The 22,833-nt window shown below is 41.7% G+C and overlaps 1 protein-coding gene across 4 annotated transcripts in view; it reads left to right on the top strand.

The window, feature by feature from the left end:
* The window catches only part of LOC147145542 (ras and Rab interactor 2-like), a 34,084-nt gene that overhangs the window by 7,495 nt on the left and 3,756 nt on the right, over nucleotides 1-22,833 (top strand). For 2 of the 4 annotated variants that reach the window (XM_086034165.1, XM_086034168.1), the window contains exons 2-11: nucleotides 4,940-5,086; nucleotides 8,948-9,039; nucleotides 9,217-9,427; nucleotides 9,507-9,621; nucleotides 12,559-12,631; nucleotides 13,390-13,481; nucleotides 15,082-16,446; nucleotides 19,905-19,987; nucleotides 21,332-21,557; nucleotides 21,784-21,915. In XM_086034165.1, coding sequence (XP_085890291.1) covers nucleotides 5,018-5,086; nucleotides 8,948-9,039; nucleotides 9,217-9,427; nucleotides 9,507-9,621; nucleotides 12,559-12,631; nucleotides 13,390-13,481; nucleotides 15,082-16,446; nucleotides 19,905-19,987; nucleotides 21,332-21,557; nucleotides 21,784-21,915 — 2,458 coding nt within the window. In that variant the 5' untranslated portion in view covers nucleotides 4,940-5,017. Of the gene's footprint in view, nucleotides 1-1,427; nucleotides 1,499-2,875; nucleotides 2,925-4,939; nucleotides 5,087-8,947; nucleotides 9,040-9,216; nucleotides 9,428-9,506; nucleotides 9,622-12,558; nucleotides 12,632-13,389; nucleotides 13,482-15,081; nucleotides 16,447-19,904; nucleotides 19,988-21,331; nucleotides 21,558-21,783; nucleotides 21,916-22,833 lie in introns of those variants that run through there. The other 2 variants (XM_086034166.1, XM_086034167.1) reach the window with 2 other exon arrangements.

Below are 22,833 nucleotides of genomic sequence, written 5' to 3'. Positions count from 1 at the left end.
AGGACATTCCTCTGTGGGATTGAATGTTCCCAAGTTCCTAGTTGTTGTTTTTGTAGCTCAAAGCCAAAGGCTTCCAAAGATCAGAATGAGTAAAACGACAGAAAAATCAGTCAGTCACATTTGAGAAGCTGTAGCCAGGTAAACAACCAAAATTATTGTTTTGTGATTGGGCCAAGTTTTATGAGAAAAAGTGTCACAGCAGTGGAGGTTTAGGCCACTTATGCCTTGTTACTCTGACAACACTGACTTTTAAACAGAGATTTTCATGTTGCTAAACTCCACTTTGGTGTTGTGAGCTAAGACATATACATTCATTCCTCCCTTCAGACGGGAATGGTGGGGGTGTACTCTTCCTGTGTGAGTCACGTGCATATCTGGCCCGCAGAGATGTCTCTGCCAGGAAGGGAAGGACTGACCTAATGATTTCAGCCTGGCTAGAGAGAAAGAGGTGGGGTGAGGCAGAAAAGAGGTGAAAGTTTGGCAAAACAGACGGAGGTGGGGGAAGGCAAAAGAGAGGGGAGAGGATGGCAAAACACGCACACTGATGAACAAATTAAAAGGGGAAATGAGGGCTATTTTTATACCAGGTGCCTTTATATGCCACAATTATTTTAATCATTATTCAAAAATGTAGGGCTGGACCGATAATTCAATATCAATATGCATCGCGATTCACACGTGATCGATAACAATAGAAAGTGAAAATGCCTTGGAAAGAAGAAAAATAGAAAACAAACCCAATCACGGCATGATGCATGTTGTAGGCAGGACGCATCCGCCTCCAAACACGAAGAAGAAGCATTTAAACTAGAGATAGACCAATGTTTTTTTCAAGGCCGATACCGATACCAATCATTACTAGTCAAGGAGGCCGATAACCGATATTAGGGGCCGATATTAATTTTCACTAAAAAGGAATATTGGTGTCAAAATAAAAATAAACTCTGAACTTTGTTCAACCGTCTGTGACCATATGTGTATTGAACAATTTTTCAGATTTGCATAACGTTTTTTAAAAAGTCATTATTATAAATGTTTGCCAATGTGGCCATCTTTGTTGTAAAATTCTAACAAAAACAGATAGTATTGTATTGACTTCAAATAAAAACAAAATGTCATGGATGTGGGGGTGGAGGACCCAAATGCAGGGAGGCAGGAGAAGCAGGCCATACTGATGAAAATATTAACAAAAAAACAGCATTTACAAATCTTGAAAAGTCCAAAACTCAAAGTAGCAAAGAAACACTAAGAAACAAAACATGACATCGACAATGATCCGACAAGGATTGAATGAAAACTAGGAACTTAAATACAAGCATACTGACGAGACAATGAGAAACACCTGGACGAGACACACAACGTAGGAGGGAGCTGATTGGCTAACGCTAGGGGGTGGAATGCACACAGGTGGACACAATCATTGACAAGACAGACAAATGCTGAGAAAACAAAACTAAAAAACTCAAACATGACACAAAAGGTGCATAGTGTTCCCAGGGTGAGTAGAATCTCTTAAAAAGTTCACTGAATATTCTAATAAATACTTCCTTGAAGTTAACACTGTTTTAAATTGATTTATCGGCCATCAGAGTTTAAAAAAAGGCAGATATTGAAACATTACACTACATAACGACGTACACAAAAACAGTTACCGAATTTTCCGGGCTGTAAGCCGCACCTTTATATAAGCCGCACCGATCTATGTTGAAAACTTTTATATTTACTGCATTTACAGAACGATTATGAACTCTAAATGTACATGTTCTAAATGTGCAGATTCTTTCAGTGCATTTTAAGACTGCAGCAACGTTGCTGATTAAAACAGAAGAGAACCAAGAGAAAATAAACAGTACTTATCTTCATATCACTGCCGACTGCCGCTCCAGTTTGTCAGCTAATGTCCACCAGACTCCACCATCTATTGTTCTACTACATTCTACATATGCACCTGTCTTGTTTTATGATAATTAAGTCAGACAATCTAACACACAACGTGCTAAATCAACAATTGCATTTCACATCGAAACAACAGAACAGATGTAACATCAGCCAATCGCATTCATGTGCACTTCATGGACCTCTAGGAAAACATAAAACTCAAAGCATTACACCTAATGCAATAACGTAGTCTATGGCGCCCTCGCCTGTTGAACTCCTCCACCTGCAGTCACATCCATCCATCCATCCATTATCTGTACCGCTTCTCCTCACAAGGGTCGCGGGGCGTGCTGGAGCCTATCCCAGCTGTCTTTGGGCAGTAGGCGGGGGACACCCTGAACTGGTTGCCAGCCAATCGCAGGGCACACAGAGACAAACATCCGCACTCACAATCACACCTAGGGGCAATTTAGAGTATCCAATCAACTTACCATGCATGTTTTTGGAATGTGGGAGGAAACCGGAGTGCCCGGAGAAAACCCACGCAGGCACGGGGAGAACATGCAAACTCCACACAGGGAGGCCGGAGCCGGGATCGAACCCACGACCTATGAACTGTGAGGCGGACGTGCTAACCAGTCGACCACCGTGCCGCCCCAGTCACATCCAGTTAATGGGAAATGTATTGTATTGAATTGTACTCATTCCGGTTAGAGCGCCCCAAGCGGTGGAAGAAAAATCCACAGAATAGCCACACCGGACTATAAGCCGCATGGCTCAAAATCTAGGAAAAAAGTTGCGGTTTATAAAAATACAGTAACTGTTATTTTTTTTAATGGGTGTAAAACTGAATAATTATCAATATTTACTGATATGAAATACTTTGACTATGACAGTTATTCAGACATATCGCCGGCCCAGCTAAGCACATTATGTTAAAAAGTGAGTTTATTTAATCTTTATATTGACCAGTTACAGAGATGGGCATTCTGTCCCAGGTACTTAACGGACAGACGCCCATTTGGAGGACGGACATACGGAGGATGGTAAGTCTTTTAGAGAGGACGGACTATGCGTCCCTCTAATCGTCCTAACTGGATCAAGTACCGACTTTAGTGTTGTGTTGGGTTCTTTTAAAAAGCAAGACAACTGTTTTTTTTCTGCAATACCACAGAGCCGCCTTTACCTGCCTACACAGTGTACAACTCTTTCCATGTTCCCAGCAACAACCCTATAAGACTACACAGGCATTGTCTGCCCTCTAGTGGTTCAACATATGTAATACCATGGGTAACGCCACATGCAGGACACCACACAGACGACTGACAGAAACACGCCCTGCCTGTCTTGTGTGTGTAATCCGGGATAAATGTATGTATTGGGACGATTATTTTTATGGAGGGATGAGGACGGAAGGGTACCCAGGTCACAGACGGAGGACGAGGGACAGACCGAAAAAAAAGAGTAAAGTGCCCATCTCTTCCAGTTTCATAGTTACGTTTACCTCTTATAAAAGGTTAAGTATTATGTTAAAATAAAATAACCTAAATTCATTTTTTCCGGGTCATTATTTTCAATAGTTAAAAAAAAAAAAAAAAAAGAATAAATATATATCGATATCGACCAATATGAAACATCTAGATCTTGATATACTATTCAGTCATATCGCCCAGCCTTAAAAAATGTATGCAGTGTAGTGGAAGGTATCAAAGTTAGCTAGCTGGAGTACGGGTACCTTGAAGTCTCATCAGGGATCTTTGGAGAATTTACACATCAGCTATCCAGTTGAGTGAATATGCATCTCTCTTTTCTCCACTATTTCAAATCGGACATAATAATGACTTCATACTTGGTCCAAACTTCAAAAATGCATAATTCATAGCTTGCATGTCTGCTTCAAGGCCAAAGGTTCTGGCTTTGAATTTCGGCCTCACCTGTTTTCTGAAGCTGAGTAATGATTAGTCGTTAAATGAGCCGTGAGCGACTGTGATGTTATTTTCAGTCGACAGCAAGTGGCAAAATGGCCGCCCCCTGAGATGGACAAAAGCGTGTGGGTTTTACTGCTTAATGCATATTCTACAAACGCAATATTAATCAGAATGCTGTGTTTGGACTAGTGGGGCTGCATAGAACATCTTATTGTAAAGAAAAATTGTGGGCTTGACTTTATCAGGAAAAAAATTATCTGATGAAGGCTGTGCTGAAACATTCTTATGTCAGATTAGCGATAACTTTTTCATCTACTATTTGACTGTGCAATGCTGGTTTTTGAATTTTGAAATTTGTGTTTCTCAACAGTTTTTGGTTCGTTTGCCTCTTTTCAATGCCCATACTCGGAACACATTCAGGTAGCAAGACCAGGTGAAGAAAAACAGCTGTGCACGAAGTGGCGCTCTCTAAAACGGAAAATCAATCCAAAATGTCAGGCTTTTCCATCCATCCATTATCTGTACCGCTTCTCCTCACAAGGGTCGCGGGGCGTGCTGGAGCCTATCCCAGCTGTCTTTGGGCAGTAGGCGGGGGACACCCTGAACTGGTTGCCAGCCAATCGCAGGGCACACAGAGACAAACATCCGCACTCACAATCACACCTAGGGGCAATTTAGAGTATCCAATCAACTTACCATGCATGTTTTTGGAATGTGGGAGGAAACCGGAGTGCCCGGAGAAAACCCACGCAGGCACGGGGAGAACATGCAAACTCCACACAGGGAGGCCGGAGCCGGGATCGAACCCACGACCTCTGAACTGTGAGGCGGACGTGCTAACCAGTCGGCCACCGTGCCGCCCATGTCAGGCTTTTGAATTGCAAAATAAAAAGATGTGAGTAAAAGAGTTAAACATGACAGTGAGCATAAGAAAACTGGAGCAGGAAGTAGTGAAGTCAGAGTGGCAGAAAGGGTGGAGGCACTAAAGTGAAAGAAGAATGAGTGGAATAATTACAGGGATTTGAGGAAAAGGCAAACTCCGACTGACTCTTCAAAACTGGAAAAAGTGGAAACCTCTTCGCTCTGCACCACAGTGCATTATGTGGACTGATGTGTGTATGTTTGACCCACAGAGCTCCGGCCTGCTTATTGCCGCAGATGTAAACACACAGCCATAAAGCAGACTCTGTCCACATCAAAAGGAAGACAAAATGGACTCCAACACGCCAAGCGACAATCCTCAAGATGGCCTGATGATTCGAAGCGGCAGCTTCTTCAAGGTAAGGACACTGTGGCTGACAATGACTTCACCGAGGATGTGTACAAAGAACATTTATAGCTGTGGAACATGTCACATTCTGTGTCTGACTGCACAAGACTCAGCCTACACATTACCTTTAAAATGTACGGTATTAAAACTGAGTGAAATGTATTCCTGTATTCCATAAATGAATTTTGTGCTGAATGCTACATTGTGGTATCACTTCACAATACAAGCCTGTATTGCTACAACTTTGCTGACTTTGTGGCTTCATTACAATCATGCTCATTGTTCACTACAGCAAAGTGACAGTTACCATTAATTAGTGGGAGAGGCATAAATAGCAATCAGTATTTCACGCATTGAGGCATTGCCATGAGGCATTTCCAACCCCACAACATCAACAATTTCTCCCAGCAGTCAAAAGTATGTGTCACTCAATGCAGCTCTGCTTAGCGTTTGGCTTTGACAAATTGTTTCAGAAAGTGTTTCCAGCTGTGGCTTAAAAGTGGTGTTTCTTCATCCATCTTAGTTGCCGAGTCATGGGCGGGAAAGCGACATGTCTGGGTGCTTATTATGTAAATGAGCCCCGCTGCTATGACGTAAGGGGCCAATATTCAGAAATTCGGAAATCAGCTGTTAACAAAAGCTTTACTTGGTTATGTAATTTCACCATTGGTGGGTTGGCAGGCATTGCAGAGACCCCACTATTTGTAGTTTAAAGCTAGTTGTTTTAAAAGTTAAATTTCCACAAGCTGAAACGTAACAATGATTAGGTAGCAATGGAACCGTGGTACCTTGTCCCTACATTACAACCCAGTATTATGATCAGGCATCCCTTAATTTGGTCAGCAATTTTATGGCTACAACTTAATATGCTGTGAGCAAGCAACATTTAGAAGTCACTGACATACCCCAATAAATCATTTGAGGATTAACTAAAACATTCAGCCTTGTTCATCATTTTGTAAGAATTTTCTCTAACTGGTTCACAGAAAGGTTTGAAAGGGCATTACTGAGAATTAATATTGTAGACACCATTGAGACTCTTTGAGATGTGCTGGAGTCAACTTGATGCAGTCCCCCCCTGAAAAACACAAAATGACATCTTGGCAGAAGTTTGTATGAACTTTGGACACAGACAGACAGACAGACAATTCATCCCTTGAGACAAATTCATATTCATTGACGTAATGAATGACTCTCAATATGTCTAGTGACAATGGATTGTCACGTCACAAGCCCGTATGGACACAAGTTGAAGCACGCGATGCCATATGATTTTTTACAGCCTAGATGAGTTCCATACAAATACTTCCGTAAAACATTATTTGGGTTCCGGCGACACTGTCGGAAGGGTTGTAAACCAGGCACCCCCTGTTGTGCATCGTGTAGTTACTGTCTATGACCTTTAGCACACAATAACAGAATTACCATAATGCTCCAATGGTTCCTGTTTGTTCCATGACTTTTACTAAGGCAACGTTATATTGTGTTTGCGTTGCATCACATTCACTGCGCTACACAGGGGCTTATTTGTATTATACAATAGTCTTTGACCTGAGTGACATACCTCCGGGGAGGGTGTTTGCTGTGAGGCATGAACAGGAGGGAGAGTATGCAAGCCTGTGTTGAATGAAGAATGACCTGGTGCCCGATGTCGGAGAAAGGTATTGGACAACACTGCATTCTATTGGTCAAAATGTGTCATGTATTTTGTTAGACAAAAAGCCTGAAACAATTCACATGACCTCAATTGCTCAGGCCTATCACAAATACAAAAATGATGCGCACTTGAGCTAAATAGAATACAGCAACACCAATCAATCAATCAGTAGTTTATACATGCATTATTTCAGTCATAGAGGTGAGAGAACATACAAAAACTATGAAAATTGGATGATTTCTTTATTTCATGCAAGATTATTGTTGTACTGTACATTTTTGTTGTTTTTAGGCTGGCAAGAGACAAAAGGCCAATGCTGCAAATCATTCTTGCAGACAACAACAAAACGCAATTCTACTACATAAGGCCTTGAATGGGCAACATCTTGCTTCACTGACTCTGTTGCCGTTGAAGTTAATCCTCCCCGGTTGAGGTTCCTCCATATCACTGTTGTCGCCTGTTTTTTGTCTCCACCCCTTAAGACCCCAACATCACAGTCAATCAAAACAAGGGCTGCATCATTCTCTTAAAATCTCTCCAAGTCTCTTAATTGCAACCCTCCATGCTCGAGGCTTGGACCGAAGAGTTTTCTCAGTCACCACCATATTATTGTGGATTTATGGTGGCTGGGTGGCTCAGTGGCTAACATAGCTGACTTTGGACACTGGGGTCGTGGTCCAAATCCACAGTGAATAGTAACATCCAGCTGGGTGCTTAAGCAAGACCCTTTATGCTGTACGCCGATTCCCAGCCACTCTCAATCCCAAGCCTGGATAAAAATGGGTGGGTTGCATCAGGAAGGGCAAGAACTTTCCTGGTGAGTGACTCGCTGTGGTGCCCCCCTAACAGCGAAAAGCCAAAACGGAACATACAGTATAGCCGAATGGGTTTAGCTCCCAGTTACTAGTCCTCACTTGTAGCTGTCCCAGAGGCGGTGACACGGCTGTTGGGCCGGGTGACCGCTGAGGGAGCCTCAGCTATGGCTCTCATTCAAGTGAATTTTTTTTTCACTACAAGTTTCAGTATTTATAATAAATACTGTTTTTAAAGTTGAGAAGAATTTTGTTGGTTGTACGTTAGTCTATTTAATGCAGCTTTCAATTTCAGCCTAAATATTGGCCTAAATTGCTGAATCGGACTGACAGATTTTTTTCCCAATATTGATATACAGCATAATTCTCGTGAATCCCTAATTTTAATCATATTTTATCACCAGAAGTGTTTTTAAGTGCAAAGAATGGTGCAGAAACATCGAGGGCTGAGCGATAAATCAAAATTTAAATGTGACTTCTGTTTTGGCTTCTCACAATCAAACAAGCATTATACTATAATTGAAAAAAACCCTTTGTGTCGCACAGTGCAGTGTGTATGGAAGTTCCTGACTCGTAAAAGCCTGTGACGTGTTATTCTTCTCTCTCTGAGCGTGTTTAAAAATGTTTATGAGACTCAACTTTAAAACTATACACACAACAAAAATAATTACATTGTACAACACATACTTCCTTCTAGTTTCATTCCCGAAATCACTTCATGCTAACCATGATTGGAAATCCCTGTTAACAAGCTAGCAACAGTTAGCATTAAAACTCATGGGGGAATTGAATATTTACACACACAAACGTTCTAGTAAGTTATCATGCACAACGGTAATACAACAATACTCAGAAATATATTCTTCCTACTTTGTGAAAAACAAGGTATATTCATAAAGTTGAATTGTGACATTCTAGTTCTGCTCTTTTTATCTGAATGTGTGTTTGTCCATGCAGGCACCACACTGCCCCAAAGAGGCCAAGGTGTGCACAGCGTTTTGGACTTAGTCAAAGTTGACAGCAGAGAGCAACGCATAGAGCGAATTAGTCTAAACTAGCAGCATTTAATACCACGAACCCTGTTAAGATCCCATAAAACAAGAACAAAAACAAGAATGAGTGCAAGATTCAGTGTAGAACGCATAGTCACAGACATGTGAGAGTAAAAAAAGAGTCCAGATAATCGTCTGAGCGGTCCAAAACTGAGCAGAAAACAATATGATTTCTTACACTTTGGACGTAGGTGTGCACAATGCTTTGTGTTTAGTTTCCTGCCTCTCGGAAATTAGACACACACACACAGGAAGGCTGACCAACCCTTCCCTTGTTCTAAGCCAGATCAGTCTCAGTGTCTTGGTCTTGTTTAAGCTACTCACTTGAGTTCCATTCTTTATTCTTGCAGCTCATTGATGCATTTGCGCTGGAGATTGGGGAGTTGAAGAAGGAGATGGTTCACACCTCTCCCACAGTGGACCAGGAGCAGGACATCCAAGGGTATGGTTGCTGTCAACACATATACTGTCTCGTGAGGAAAACCTTTATCAATTTAAACATTTTGTAAAAAAAGAACCTTGTTGTGTCCAACTTGGGCTAGGTGGTCTGGTGCTTTGTGTTTTTTTTGTTTTTTTTACAGTAGCAGGTCAAATCTCTGTTCTGACCCCTATTTGTCAGGCCGAAGAGCGAGGTGAGCGGTGATGTGAGTGGCATTCACCTGGAGCCCCCCCTAGGTGGCAGTGTGAGGTGTGAACGGGATTGTGGATATGACTCATTACGGAGGAGGATGAGTGTTTTGGACAGACTGACTCAAACCCACCCTGTGTGGCTGCTGCTGACAGTCAGTGAAGAGGAGGCCACACACATCCTACTTAAACAGCTGCCAGGGGTGAGGACCATGATCTTGAATTTTAAGGAGTTATGTCCATTTTCTAAGAATATATCATCTCCCATGGTATGGGGTGCAGGTTTTCTTGGTAAGGAAGTCACTCACTCTGCAGCGGAAGGTCCTCTCTGTTCGCCTGAAAGAGGATCGTGCAGGGAGCTCCATCAGCCACTTCCCTGTCAAAGAGAGCCAGTATAGTAAGTTTCATGCACTTTTAGATTCTTATTATGATGTGCAAAATACAGTGGTGCCTTGAGACGTGAGGTTTAATCATTCCTTGACCACACTTGTAATTTAAAACATTTTTATCACAAATCACTTTCCCCATTGAAATGTATAGAAAGGCCATTAGTATGTAATTTGTAATGTGTTTTAATGAGAAAAAATAGCACTGTATTAAATTATAGTTAAATACAATTACAAATAATTCTTTTTTTTTTTTGTTACACTTTCTCCTTCAATTTCTTTGGCCACCTGGGGACAGTATAAGACAGACGTACAGATATACTGTGCTGGAGGCTCAGCTCCTCACTCGGCTTCTTAGTACGGCAGTAATATTACTCGTTCTTTGCAGAGGATAAACAATATATGGCAGTTAGTATTGTTGTAAGGTGTCGACAACACGTGTTGCTGCACATTTTATGTTCAGATATCCATTGCTTAAAGCTGTGGTTCTCTACTGTTGTCACTCTGGGGACCCGCATCTTATGATTATTGTTGTTGTGGAAAGGTGGAATTTCAGGACAATAAAGCATTTTTTGGGGCTTTGAAATAGTCTTGAAAATACATGTACAGTACTATGTTATATTTTAAAAACTGCTTCAAATGACTTTGACCATACTGACAAAAGCATATCGCTAGCTAGGATGCCCGTGAGCCAAAGACTGAACTGCACTGTGTTTGTTTACAGAGTAAAGCCTGGTTCACAAAGCAGGATAATTAGCCCAATCATACTGTAGCCCCGAATATCTCCTGCTGACAATCATAAGGACGCCCCAATTATTGTAATAGGTCCAAAAGATAATCTTATCAGATATTCCTGTGTGGTGTGTTCGGATGGATATTCACCCTTCTGAAGGAGATTTCATGAATCTCAAATTGGGGATATTAAACATGTTTTGGCCCAATTTCTCTGGAGTTGTCGAGGATGCACGGTCGGGAATCCCAAAATCAAAACAGTCCGCGCTCGCGCTGTCTCCACTCCTTTGACCCATGGCTTTACTTTGAGCCGTGACTCAAAGGTAAGAGTGGTCATCCAGTAACCGGAAGGTCTACCGTCCGATTCCAGGTCTGTCCGAGTCATGTGCCGTAGTGTCCTTCAGCAAGGCACTACACCCACCTTGCCTTCACTACTCACACTGTTGTACGGCCCAGGTGTGAAATGTTTGGTGGTGATCGGAGGGGCGGACACTGGCAGCCACGCTTCCGTCAGTTGCCTCAGGGCAGCTGTGGTTACATCCGTAATTTACCCTCAACAGAGTGTGAATGCGTGAGTGCTTGAATAATGCATCCATTGTGAGCACTTTGAGTGTCCGGTTGTCCAGAAAAGCGCTATATAAATCTGATGTATTATTATTACTATTTTTACCGCTTGTTTTCTGCTAAACACAAACCACAAACTATCGCTACTGCCTCGTCTTCTTCTGCCCTGTTTGTTTACTCTGAAATCATGTTTAATCTCGAGAGGTTTTGTGGGATTTCCTGCCTGACCTGGGAATATTCATGAAAGAAAGCGGCTTGGGTTCGTATATGGTATGTTGAGTTTGTCGATCTTGCCGTGTGAGCCAGGCACGCCTCCATATTGGTCCGAAAAAAAATCTGTATACAATTACCGTAGATAACTTTACTGTAACTTTTTACTAGCTGTCCGCAACCCACAAAAAATGGGGACGACCCACATCAGTTGAGAATCACTGGTTTGAAGTGTAACGACACTGTCACATAGATGCTACATGTTTGCCTGTGTGCCTATGGAGTTTCCCAATGTATATTAACATAAAGGAAGTGGTTGCATTAAATACACAACAGGTAATTGTCTCTCTCTAAATGTTTGGTTTTTGATAGTAACCTTTAGCTGAGAGTGGCAATAAACATCTTGAAACCTTTTTGGGAAGAATATTTGCTATCATTACATCAGCCAAACTGTCACTTGTTATGAAGTGAGTTGAGTCACCTGACACCATACAGTGGTCTTATTTCAAAACAAACAAAAAATTGTCTGATCAATGGTTCGTATCTTGAAAAACATGTAAGTTGAGTCACTTGTTGTACCTCATGGCAACACTGTACATGACATCAAACTGTGCCCATTATTGACATGAACCTACAATGACCTTTATTTTAGCATAAAGTCTGTGCTTTAAATGTTAAATTACATCACCGACTTTTACATGGAAGAATTTTAATAATATTTAACTGACGATACAGTGGTGCATTTCCTTTTCAGTGCAGCCTACAGTGGTCTTATACTGCCCCCAGGTGGCCAAGGCACCCATGCCAGAATGAGCAGCTCAATTGGAGGAGAAAGTGTGACAAAAACTGTTTATTTGAACCGTCTTTGTATTTGATTATGTCTAGGGATGTGACTAACAATTATTTTAATCAATTATTTTTTCTATTAATCATCTTGATAAGTGTTTGTTGAATCATAATGTGCAATATGAACCTGGAAGCCGTAAGAATGTTGTCTGAAGCTGGATCTGAATCTAGTCAGTGCTTGTTGCGACCCAATTTTCAACAATTCTGACCTTTGAGAGTAATTTTTTCTGTTTTCAAAATTGTTTTTATCGGTGATTATGTTGTGAGACTATACACTAGAAGTAAATGGACCGTCACTTGTATAGCACGTTTCTACCTTTGGTACTCAAAGTGCTTCACATTGTACCTTATCTACCTACTGATGACGCAGCATCAGGAGCAACTGGGGGTTCAGTATCTTGCTCAAGGATACTGCAATATGGTCACAATGGTCGGGGATCGAACCCACAACCTCCGGGGTTGGGAAACGTACCACTGAGCCATCATTGATGCTATTATATTTGTATCACCATATATATTGTCTCTACTCTACAGTATATTCATTGTTACATGTGTATGGAAAAAAATTAAGATCTTCATGTTTGATTGCTTTATAGCATTTTCTCTTGATGGATCTGGGATCAGCTTTGCAGATCTTTTCCGCCTGGTGGCTTTCTACTGCATAAGCAGGTACTTAATTTCTTTTTTTGTCTTTGTTCATGTGATACAATGCTACTGGGGGATGATGAAAAAACTGTGTTTGTGCTAATTTGTCAGTTTTTACTGCACTAGATACAGATTACAACAATTTAGGTAATACGAAGGAATTGCAACATGTTCATTTGCATTCACATTTGCATGTTAAAAATAGATTAGCTCAAAAGAGAAGGTAGTGAGTAGTACACATCGTTGAAGGGTCATCGTCAGTTTCTTGGCAACTTCTCGCATGGCATAGCCTTAATTTCTAAGAACAAGAATCAACTGTCATTGGGCAAACACCTTTTACCGTTAGAACTCTGGCGTGATAGTTGCTGGCAATGGACCTCTATAGGCCTATGTAAGGTAGATATTGCACCAAAAAACAGACATTTGCAGCTAGAATTGTCATTTACCACGTTAGGTGTAAGCAGGTATAGAGTGTATTCCCAATTAGTTTAAAGTTATCTTAATTGAAAAAAAATGCTTTTCTTTCAAAAATAAGGACATTTCTTAGTGACCCCAAACGTTTGAACGGTAGTGTACTATGATTAAAATAGGTATTCAAACTTCATGTGACAGGATAATCAGCTTCATAACAATAAAGAGCATTGAGGAAAATGATTGAGAAACTGCATAATCATAAGATAAATAGGAATTAAGTTGTTGATATGTTCATACAATCAAATCCATGTAATTTTTGGGTGCTTTATGAATCTTTTTTCTTAATTTTGCATTTCTGATTACTTTAGGGATGTGTTGCCAATCCCTCTCAAACTCCCAGAAGCCATTGCATTTGCCAAGACACAAAAGGATCTGGAAGAGGTGGCTCAACTTGGACCAGGTATTCTAGTCCATTTCTTCGGAAAGGTGGCACTTCTGAAGCGGCAAAAATATCTTCCCAATAGTTTGGATTCAACTTATTTTAGTGGACTGGTAGCCTGACACAGGTCGAGGACTGGGAGAAAATTTTCACTTTGCGGTATTGACGCTGTATGGCCCATAATATTATTTTTTGAAAGCACTGTGAATTCCAGCCAGTGCCCCTGCGGGTAGCTAGTCAGTAGCCTAAACATTTTTCCCCCCAAGATGTTCAAGTCTTAGATTACAAGAGATTGGTGTGTTATGTCTTATGAAATTAAAAATATTTAATGCTGTGCTGAAGTCCCCTTGGAATAGGCGTAATGACGCCACTGCATGCAATGCAGTTATTGTGCTTGCATTCCAGGGTTTGGAGGTGGTTGGTGGTCTGAAGTATGAATGCCTCTTCTATTGCTTAAAACTATGCCATCTTTACATGCTTTTATTGTGATAAGGCCTCTTTTACGTTTTGAACTTCTCATGTGGTACATCAACATGTTCAACAAAGTAGCAGTTTCATTCCCATAGCACATACAAGACAACTCAATGTGCATCAACACAACAAAAGAGCATGACCTAAAAGCTTTTACAAACAGCTCAAGACATGTCTCGCTCTAACACTCAAGTCTTCAAAACATTAAGAATGAGATCATGTTGAAATCTCAAGTACATCATGTACACAAAAAGTGACAATTTTGGATGTAAATGTTATTCGTATATTTGACAAATGACTATCCAGTCTACTATAAACCCTGTAGTACATGTAGTTTCAGTTGCTTGCATGAACCCATATGAATACCGCAGGTCTCAATCTCAAGACGGGACAGACATGTGACAGCAGCTGTGCAGTAATGTAACAGTTAAAGGTTCCTTTTTTAGCCTGCCGTACATGTCATCACTAGGGCTAATAATATAAATGGTGCACGGGAACCTTTGTACATTCAAAGTTGCATTTTTGAAGGACTTAGAGTACCTTACTATAGAATCTCTCTTCAAAGAGCTACAAAAGGAGTTAAGATCAAACAAGGCCATTAAAAATGACATTGTAGGAGAAAATGTCATACTGTATTTTGACACTTTTTTAAGAGATATACAGTATTAATAGGTCGATGCTAAGGAATTCATTCACTTAGCATAAGCGATGAAAAATCCAAAAACTACACTGCACCACACTCTTATCTCGGTTCAAACATTTGAGAGAGTACAAAGTTGAAAGGGGAATGGAGGAACTGGAAATGGGTCCACTATGTTGTTTGGTGAGTGCCCGCCCACTCCGCGAATAACATTGGCGACTCCCTCTCTGTGGCTTTGTGACGCACCAACTAGATCAAGGCAAAGAGACACAGGACTGAGTCACTGTGTCTCGGCCACCAGCAAGAAGAAGGACACACACGGTTGACAGGGGATAACTTCAAAAACTTAAAAGACAACCTTTGAACTGGTGGTGAGAAAGACATGAGCATAAGGTTGTGTGCTAACATTCCTGCTGTGATGATCTGTGTGCAGAATGTTTACTGAATGGCTTAGCTCTGCTCTATATCAGTATGTCAGAATTTGCCTGAGTGTTACTGTCTCTCTTACAGGATTTTGGGACTCTGCCCTGTGCAGCCAACGTCCAATCTCTCACCCTCCCCGTCGACCTTCAAGCCGGACTCTCAGCCCACAACGGACAAGCAGGACCAGTGAGCACGAGGGGTCGGAGCAGAGTCATACTGGGCCCCAGTGTGACAGCGCACCGCCAACATTACGTCACCGGGCTCCTTCCTCTCGAAGTGAGAAAAGGCATTCCAATGCTACTCTCTGCTTCGTCAACCCACTGTTTTTCCAGACTCGGCAGCACTACCACTGTGAAGAAAATCCACCTTCGCACGAGACTACAAGTGTGTCTATGAAGCCCACAAGTGGCAGCCAAGAAAGCAAGCAGCACCCAGACCCGATTAAAGTGAACCGTAAATCGCAACCCCCTCCTCGACCTCCTCCACCTCGCTTGATGCTGCGCAGGAGACCAGCCCCGCCTCCACCTGGAGCTCCAGCACTTACCACCAAACCCAAAAGCATGCCAGTGGCTATTCCCGTGGCCCCAAGGCAACAGCAGGCCCCCGCCAGGCGCCCGGCTCCCCCTCGACCGACAACGGGCTCTAGACACAGCAGCCCAATCAAAGGTTCACCAAGATCACCAATAAACCCACCACCTCCAAGACCTAATAAGCCCGTTCTGGCCAGTCACTGCCACATGGCCCTTGATGATGAGACCATTGCCAAAGCTTTGTCTCAATTCAAGCTAGCCCCATCCGTTCCGGATGATGTTCCACCGGAGAACAGCAGTGTGAGTCCGTCGAGCCAAAACGAGAGAAGACTTCAACGGCTCAGTGACATGAGCATGTCGACGTCTTCGTCCGATTCGTTGGAATATTCACAGCCTCCTGGGTTCTCCCTGGGCCTGGACTCCAGCCAGTCATGCCATCTTAACCATCAAGACACTGTAGAGGACACAAGTGAGGATGATGATGATGATGATGATGATGGTGAAGAGGAAGTGGAGGAGGACTATGGGGTGGGCCTAGAGGCGGACTTGGAAATGCGTCTCCGGCCGTCCCTAAAAGCCAGAAGGCGCAGGGTGGGTGTGAGTCTAAGTGGGGGCTCATTTATTCTTCCGCGGGCCTTGAAGGGACGCTTACGCAAGGTCAGCGGTATGCTCACCTCCTTGATGACGCCAGAGAGACGGACAGTGAAAAAGATAGCTGAGCTGTCTCGGGATAAAAGTTCATATTTTGGCTCCCTGGTCCAGGACTATATAAGCTTTGTTCAGGAAAATCGTGGTTGCCACACATCCGGCGAGGATTTTCTGCAGACACTCAGGCAATTTATGACGCAGATGAAAGCTTACCTGTGCCAAAGCTCTGAGCTGGACCCTCCAATCGAGTCGCTCATCCCTGAAGATGTGATCGGTAAGATATTCATTCTATTAGATGTCTTTGAAAGCATCGGAACGTCTAAAGAACTATTCGTAGTTGTAAAGTCGATGTGATTGTGCATCATGTTTTGTTGATGCAAGCGTGTGAGCGGTGAGTCACGCAGTCTCGCTTCTCTAGGATGTGAGACGATCCCCAATAATTTAGGAAGTAAAAGCCAGTGGTGGCTCATCAGTAGTGGGCACTTGGCCGCCATCCTCCCACACAGTTGAGTCAGTCTTAAAGGGACAAAAATACAATCATGAAAATTCAATATTCTAATAAAAATACTTGAAAATATATGTATGACAGTTTTTAGATGTGCAGGATAAATAGTACAGTTACTGATTTGTTTATCTTTGGCGTCTCAAACGATGACATACTTCCCGTTTTGGGCCAATAGACTCTAGTTCAAAGTTCATTATAACCTCATGCAATAGCCACATATCGGCCACTGTTGGGCGCAGAATTCCACCGCCCACAGACGAAAACAGAGTTACCTTTAAAGCAGATGTACGCACTTTAAGTTGCATTTTTATGCATGAAAAGTACTGTATAAATCAAATGTGATTGATTGATTGATGTAATTTTCAGTCGGGCTCCGAGTGGCTCCTGCCTTCGTCAGGAACTTGCCACATACGTGGTGGCCATGTTGGTTGTGACTCAGCCAAGCTTCTGAAATGTATCAAGCTTTGTCAGCATTCACCTCAATGAAGTCACTATATTTTTCCAGAGGAGAATGTGGAGCCCGGTCACATGGATCTCACGTGGATCATCTCCACTCATTGAAAAGCATTGAACTTTGGGTGTTTGGCATTTGATTTGTGATTTAAAAAAAAAAAAAAAATTTTTCACTACATTTATATAGATAATGACGCAAGCTGGTTAAAGCCTAAAATATGTAGTATAGAAAACAGAACATTCACACTCGAGAACGATTCTTACCACTTAAGAAGTGCTCACTACAAAGCACTGCGGTCTTGCTTAGCTTCCATTCCGGACCGTCCAGTTCCACTCTCTCCACGTCGTTTACCCACTTTCTCCCACACTCAGGGTCCACACAGTAATATGGAATGATAATTTAGTTTCCATCATGGTTATGGTTGGACGATCCAACCCCACAAAAACATCTAGGTACGTTTTTCTGTGAGCTTTATATGCTAGTCACAGGCAAAAGTAATACAATACGGTGGGTTGTTTTCGCCGACAAGGCGCGTTGCATTGTAAAAAGCCCAGACGTTCGGAATTGTCAATTAAAAAAAAAAAATGATAGTAGAATGAATGTACTGACAAGTTCATTCAAATGTATGTAAAATGTCAACAAATAAGTTATGGCATCATATCCTCTCGAATTGTGCTGTACCATATGGATTCGAAATCGTAATCCCACTGAGTCGAACCAAATGATTCCACTTTTAAATCAAACGTCCTTGAATCGTTTGGCACCCAATGTATCACAAACTGTATTGAACCATCTTTTGTGGAGAGAACTATACTCCCACCAGCTGTCACCGGTAAAAGCTTTTTACCCTTGATATAATTTGTTCATGAAAAAAGTGATGGTCCTAGCCTGCCTTGCCCTTGGGAATCAAACTAGTTGAAGTGTTATAATTTGCTTCAGAACTAGTGTTGAGTTACAGTGAGGGCAGCGGGATGTGTCCAATGACTTCTATTCTTAGCCTCCACGTGTTGGTATTTTTTTCTCTTCCCATTGCTGGGATCTGAGGGTCATTTAAAAGGAAGGCATTATTGGATTAAATCTAAATTCATGGTGACATTTGCTGGAATATACTGTATGTTGTAAATATACTTGAGCACCATTATGTGACACGAGCAATGCATGAATATGTGAATGAATTTTCAATTCATTGTTTTTGTTCATTGTCGACACTAACAGCAAAGCTTTGTTCAGAAAAGAAGTCGTCCATTCTGTTTGTGCAAACAGACATTTAATCCATAAAGTGATGTCATTAACCAACCCCACAGAACATGCAGAAAGAAAAGTAGAAGTAGAGTGGGGCTACACTTATTAACGTTATCCCACTCACAATAGAGAATTGAACACAAACACAAATACGGAGGATTACATATCTTGTTGTAATTAGTAGGTGCCCTGCTCATGTCATCTCAATATCACAATTTTCAGAGTTTTATTCACTTGAAATTTTTTAAACTGTTTTAACGTATTTGTTCCCCTTGACGATTACGTATGTGCTACGTTGTGTTGGTCTATCATATAATAGTTCAACAAAATACATTCGGGTTGGTGGTTGTAACGCTGCAAAATGTGAAAAAAGTTCAAGGTGTATGAATACAGTTGTGATCGTAAGTTTACATACCCTCGGGTTTGTAAATTTATGAGCACAAGTGTTGGAGGATTATTTTTGTAAACTAGCTGTATTTGAAGTTTTTATTTCCGTAAATTAGCTGTTGATAAAATACATAAAATACATTCTGGTCATCATGCTTTATGGGTAAACAGTTAACTGTGATAATGTTCTTAACACTGTACAATGTTTTATCAATGCTGCATTAATAGTTGTTAAAAAAAGAAGTCACAATTATTATTTACAATAATTTGTTCTATGCATCTTCACTAGCCTAAAAACACTATCCTGATTAATATTGTGTTTGTGGAATAGGAGTTAAGCAGCAAAATCCACCAGTTTTTAGCCATTTCAGGGGGCGGCCATATTGTCACATTGTCACAACTGAAAATGACATCACAGTTCCTCGGGGCTTAGGTAATGACCAATCACGGCTCATCTGCTTTCTGAAGCTGAGCCATGATTGGTTGTTATCTGAGCCCTGGGCAACTGTGATGTCATTTTCAGTCGACAAGTGTCAAAATGGATGCCCACCTGGGATGAACAAAAATGGGTAGGTTTTAATGTTCAACTCATGTTCCACAAACACAACTGTGTTTACGTGTTTAAACTAGTGGGGCTGCATAGAACATTTTCTTGTAAAGTTTATTTTTGGGTTGACTTCCTCTTTAAACGTGGCTTTTTTTGAGAAGTAGATGATTCAGCTGAATAATTTGCTGAATCAAGCCTGGTTTTGCATTAAACAACGTTTTGCAATTTTATTACTATTGACTCATCCACTATAAAACGTTGGTGAGGTCAGGCCTAAACAGTGGCTCCAGTACCTCACATATGACTATTGGGCTCAATTTTGTGCTGATGAAATATTCCGAGCTACTTTATCATTCGGTGCCCACACAGACGCAAACACTGCTATCTTTGTCATACAGCACAAACAACATCCTTCAGGCGACATTAGGACCACACTAACAAAAGTACATAAAGAACATTCACATCAAATAACAGTTTTGTGGTGGCGTATTCCTTTTTTTCTGTACCAGAAAAATACCAGAAAATGCTCTTTGTATATTGATAAATGAAGGTGCTTTTTAAAACTAATAATGTTGTGTGATGCATCATATTCAACAGAACAGGTGTTGGAAAAGGCCATGCACAAGTGTGTGCTGAAGCCTCTGAAGACTTTCATCGACGTGGCCTTACATGACTTCCAGGTTAGGAATCTGATCATCTTACATTTGCTCTCACAGTCTCACAGTACGATGACAAGGACAATTGGAAACACTGCCTGGGTACTGAAAAATAAGACATTTGCAAGTAATGTATATAGAGTAGAAGGCTTTCTATGTCAAATTACATTTCACATATTGGTGTCTATTGATGTTATTTTCATTACAAGTAAGTGACAAAGTGCACACTTAAAGGGGGAGGCAACCCAAACATATATTTTTTTTCAAGAATATGTTCTATGCAAGTCCACTAGTTGAAACAAGGCATGCTGATAAATGCGTTTGTGGAATAAGAGCCCTGAGTAGTTGTGATGTCATTTTCAGTCGACAGAAGTGACAAAATGGCCGCCAGCTGAGATGGCAAAAAAGGGGTGGATTTTGCTGCCTAACTCATATTCCACGAATGCAATATTAATCAGAATTGTGATTAATGGGCCTGCTGGGAACATATTCTTGAAAAAAATATGTTTGGGTTGATTTTCTCTTTAAAGCTCATGACCAGCTTAAGTCCGGCGTACCGAGTTGCGTAAATCTGCGCGCAGACCCGGTCTTAGTAATGCTGCAGATGTATGCAAGCATGCACATAAAAAAGGGTGGTTTGGGCTGTTGTGGGCGTGAACAGAGCTGACTCCATTCGCAGCCAATCAAAGTGGCTATCTTGCTCACTTGGAATGTGGCACACTCGCATCTCGCATGAAGACGGCTCTGTGTAAAAAAAAGAAGCGGTGATCCGTGCATTGTCACCGCTCTTTGTCTGTGTGGCGACAGACAACGTCAGTGGGTACCCTCATGAAATAAAGGATGCGGTGCTGGCGACTTGGATATGTCAACGGACCCCGTGTTTCTAGTCCACCCAACCCCAGATCGGTAACGTGCCACCCCCCAGAGCTCCGTGCTGGCCATTGGGAGAATTTGAAAACTATACTAATGTTGATCAGGATGAGAATGTGTTCAATGAGGAGAATTTGAAAACTATACTAATGTTGATCAGGATGAGAATGTGTTCAATGAATTGACCTCTTCACTTACTCAGAAGGTTTAATGCCCACTGTTATGAACGAAATAGGGTGACATCTCCAACATGTCTACGGGACTTGTGTTTCTGCCTGCCTGCACCTCGATCAAATGCACCAAAATGGCGTTAGACAAGCGACCTGCATTTGCCAAAAGTCAGACTTGGTCTGAGGAGGCGTATATTTTGACTGATTTTCAGATCTCAAATTGTTAGATGTGCTAGGTTAACGTCAAAAGGACGAACCCACGCTATATTGGAACTTAGTCTGGAGTGAGAAAGAATCATCAGGTTAAACATGTTTTTGTTCTTAATAGGTAAACAGTGGAGATTGGCAGCAGATGAAAGAGAATTTAGCCTTGGCTAAGTCCAAGAGGCCTCAGGAGCTGGGAGTGGATGGTGCGGTACCCCCTGACGCTGTGGCAATTGAGAAGATTCGACATAAGTTCCTGAACATGAGGAAGATGTACTCACCTGAGAAAAAGGTGTCACTGCTGTTACGTGTGTGCAAGCTCATCTACACCATCATGCAGGACAACTCAGGTATAGAGAAACGTTTTGATTTGAAAATACTTTTGAGCATGGAAAAAAAAAGACAATCGAAGACTATGCATCGCTATCGCTACTCGCATGTCTTTTTGTAAAATTAAACACATTGTGGAAATGTGAATTGTTCAAGTTTCAGAGTAAGTGTGTAGCCTCCGAGTCTGCTGCCCCCTCCCTGACCTGTATTCACAGCACACATACCAATGCGCCTGCTTCCTTCCAGGGAGGATGTACGGCGCTGATGACTTCCTGCCCATGTTGACGTATGTGGTAGCGCAGTGTGACGTGCCTCAGCTGGACATGGACATCCAGTACATGATGGAGCTGCTCGATCCCTCTCTTCTTCGAGGAGAAGGTAGTGCTTTATAGAAACAAAGCAAAGTGTTTTTAACTTGTGTGTTTGGGAGCGTCCCCCTCTCTCGTTCCCTTACCCAGGTACTCGGCTTTTTCTACATTCCAAAAACATGCATGGTAGGTTAGTTGAAGACTCCAATGGGCCCAAGTCTTAAATATTATTTATCTTTAATATGTTTATGGAATGCATGGTAAGTTGATTGGATACTCTAAATTGCCCCTAGGTGTGATTGTGAGTGCGGATGTTTGTCTCTGTGTGCCCTGCGATTGGCTGGCAACCAATTCAGGGTGTCCCCTGCCTACTGCCCAAACACAGCTGGGATAGGCTCCAGCACGCCCGTGACCCTTGTGAGGATAAGCGGTATCTTATTTAATTTAACATATTCTGTATTGCTTTGCCTTTCACCTTGTATGAACCCCAGGAAGATTATCTCTTGTAGATTGTGAGAGCTAATGGGGATCCAATAACAACAACAACAACAACAACAACAACGTTAATAATAAAGGCATCAGCAAATTTTAATGTCCCTACAATAACTGCTGTAAAGGCTAGACTCACGATTTTTTTCTGTCTCTTACTGCTGAAAGCTATTTTAAGGCTGTCTACCTGAAATGAAACCTGGTTAGCTTTCCCAAGCAGCTGAACTGGAGAGCTCAGAAAGGAGGACATTCCAATCTGTGAGACTTGAATGGGCTGGATCAGTTTCAGAGGGAAAAGGGTCTAACGCTTCCAGAATGTCTGCCAACCTGTCTGCCTTTCTTCAGTAAATTAGCTGGAAAATAGCTGTGGTATGAATACCCCTTGTTAACCGCGGTGGGTTGAGAGCGTATTTCCTTACTCAACTGAGAAATGCTGCCTAGTTATAATGCAACAATTTATGATAGTTTGAAACTGATTTCAATCATTTAAACAGTGGTT

Source organism: Filicampus tigris, chromosome 6, assembly GCF_054856515.1.
Source record: "Filicampus tigris isolate MCC_2025a chromosome 6, RoL_Ftig_1.0, whole genome shotgun sequence".
Classification (NCBI taxonomy): Eukaryota; Metazoa; Chordata; class Actinopteri; order Syngnathiformes; family Syngnathidae; genus Filicampus; species Filicampus tigris.
The sequence above is the reverse complement of the archived record's forward strand: the minus strand, read 5'-3'. Positions and strand labels throughout refer to the sequence as shown.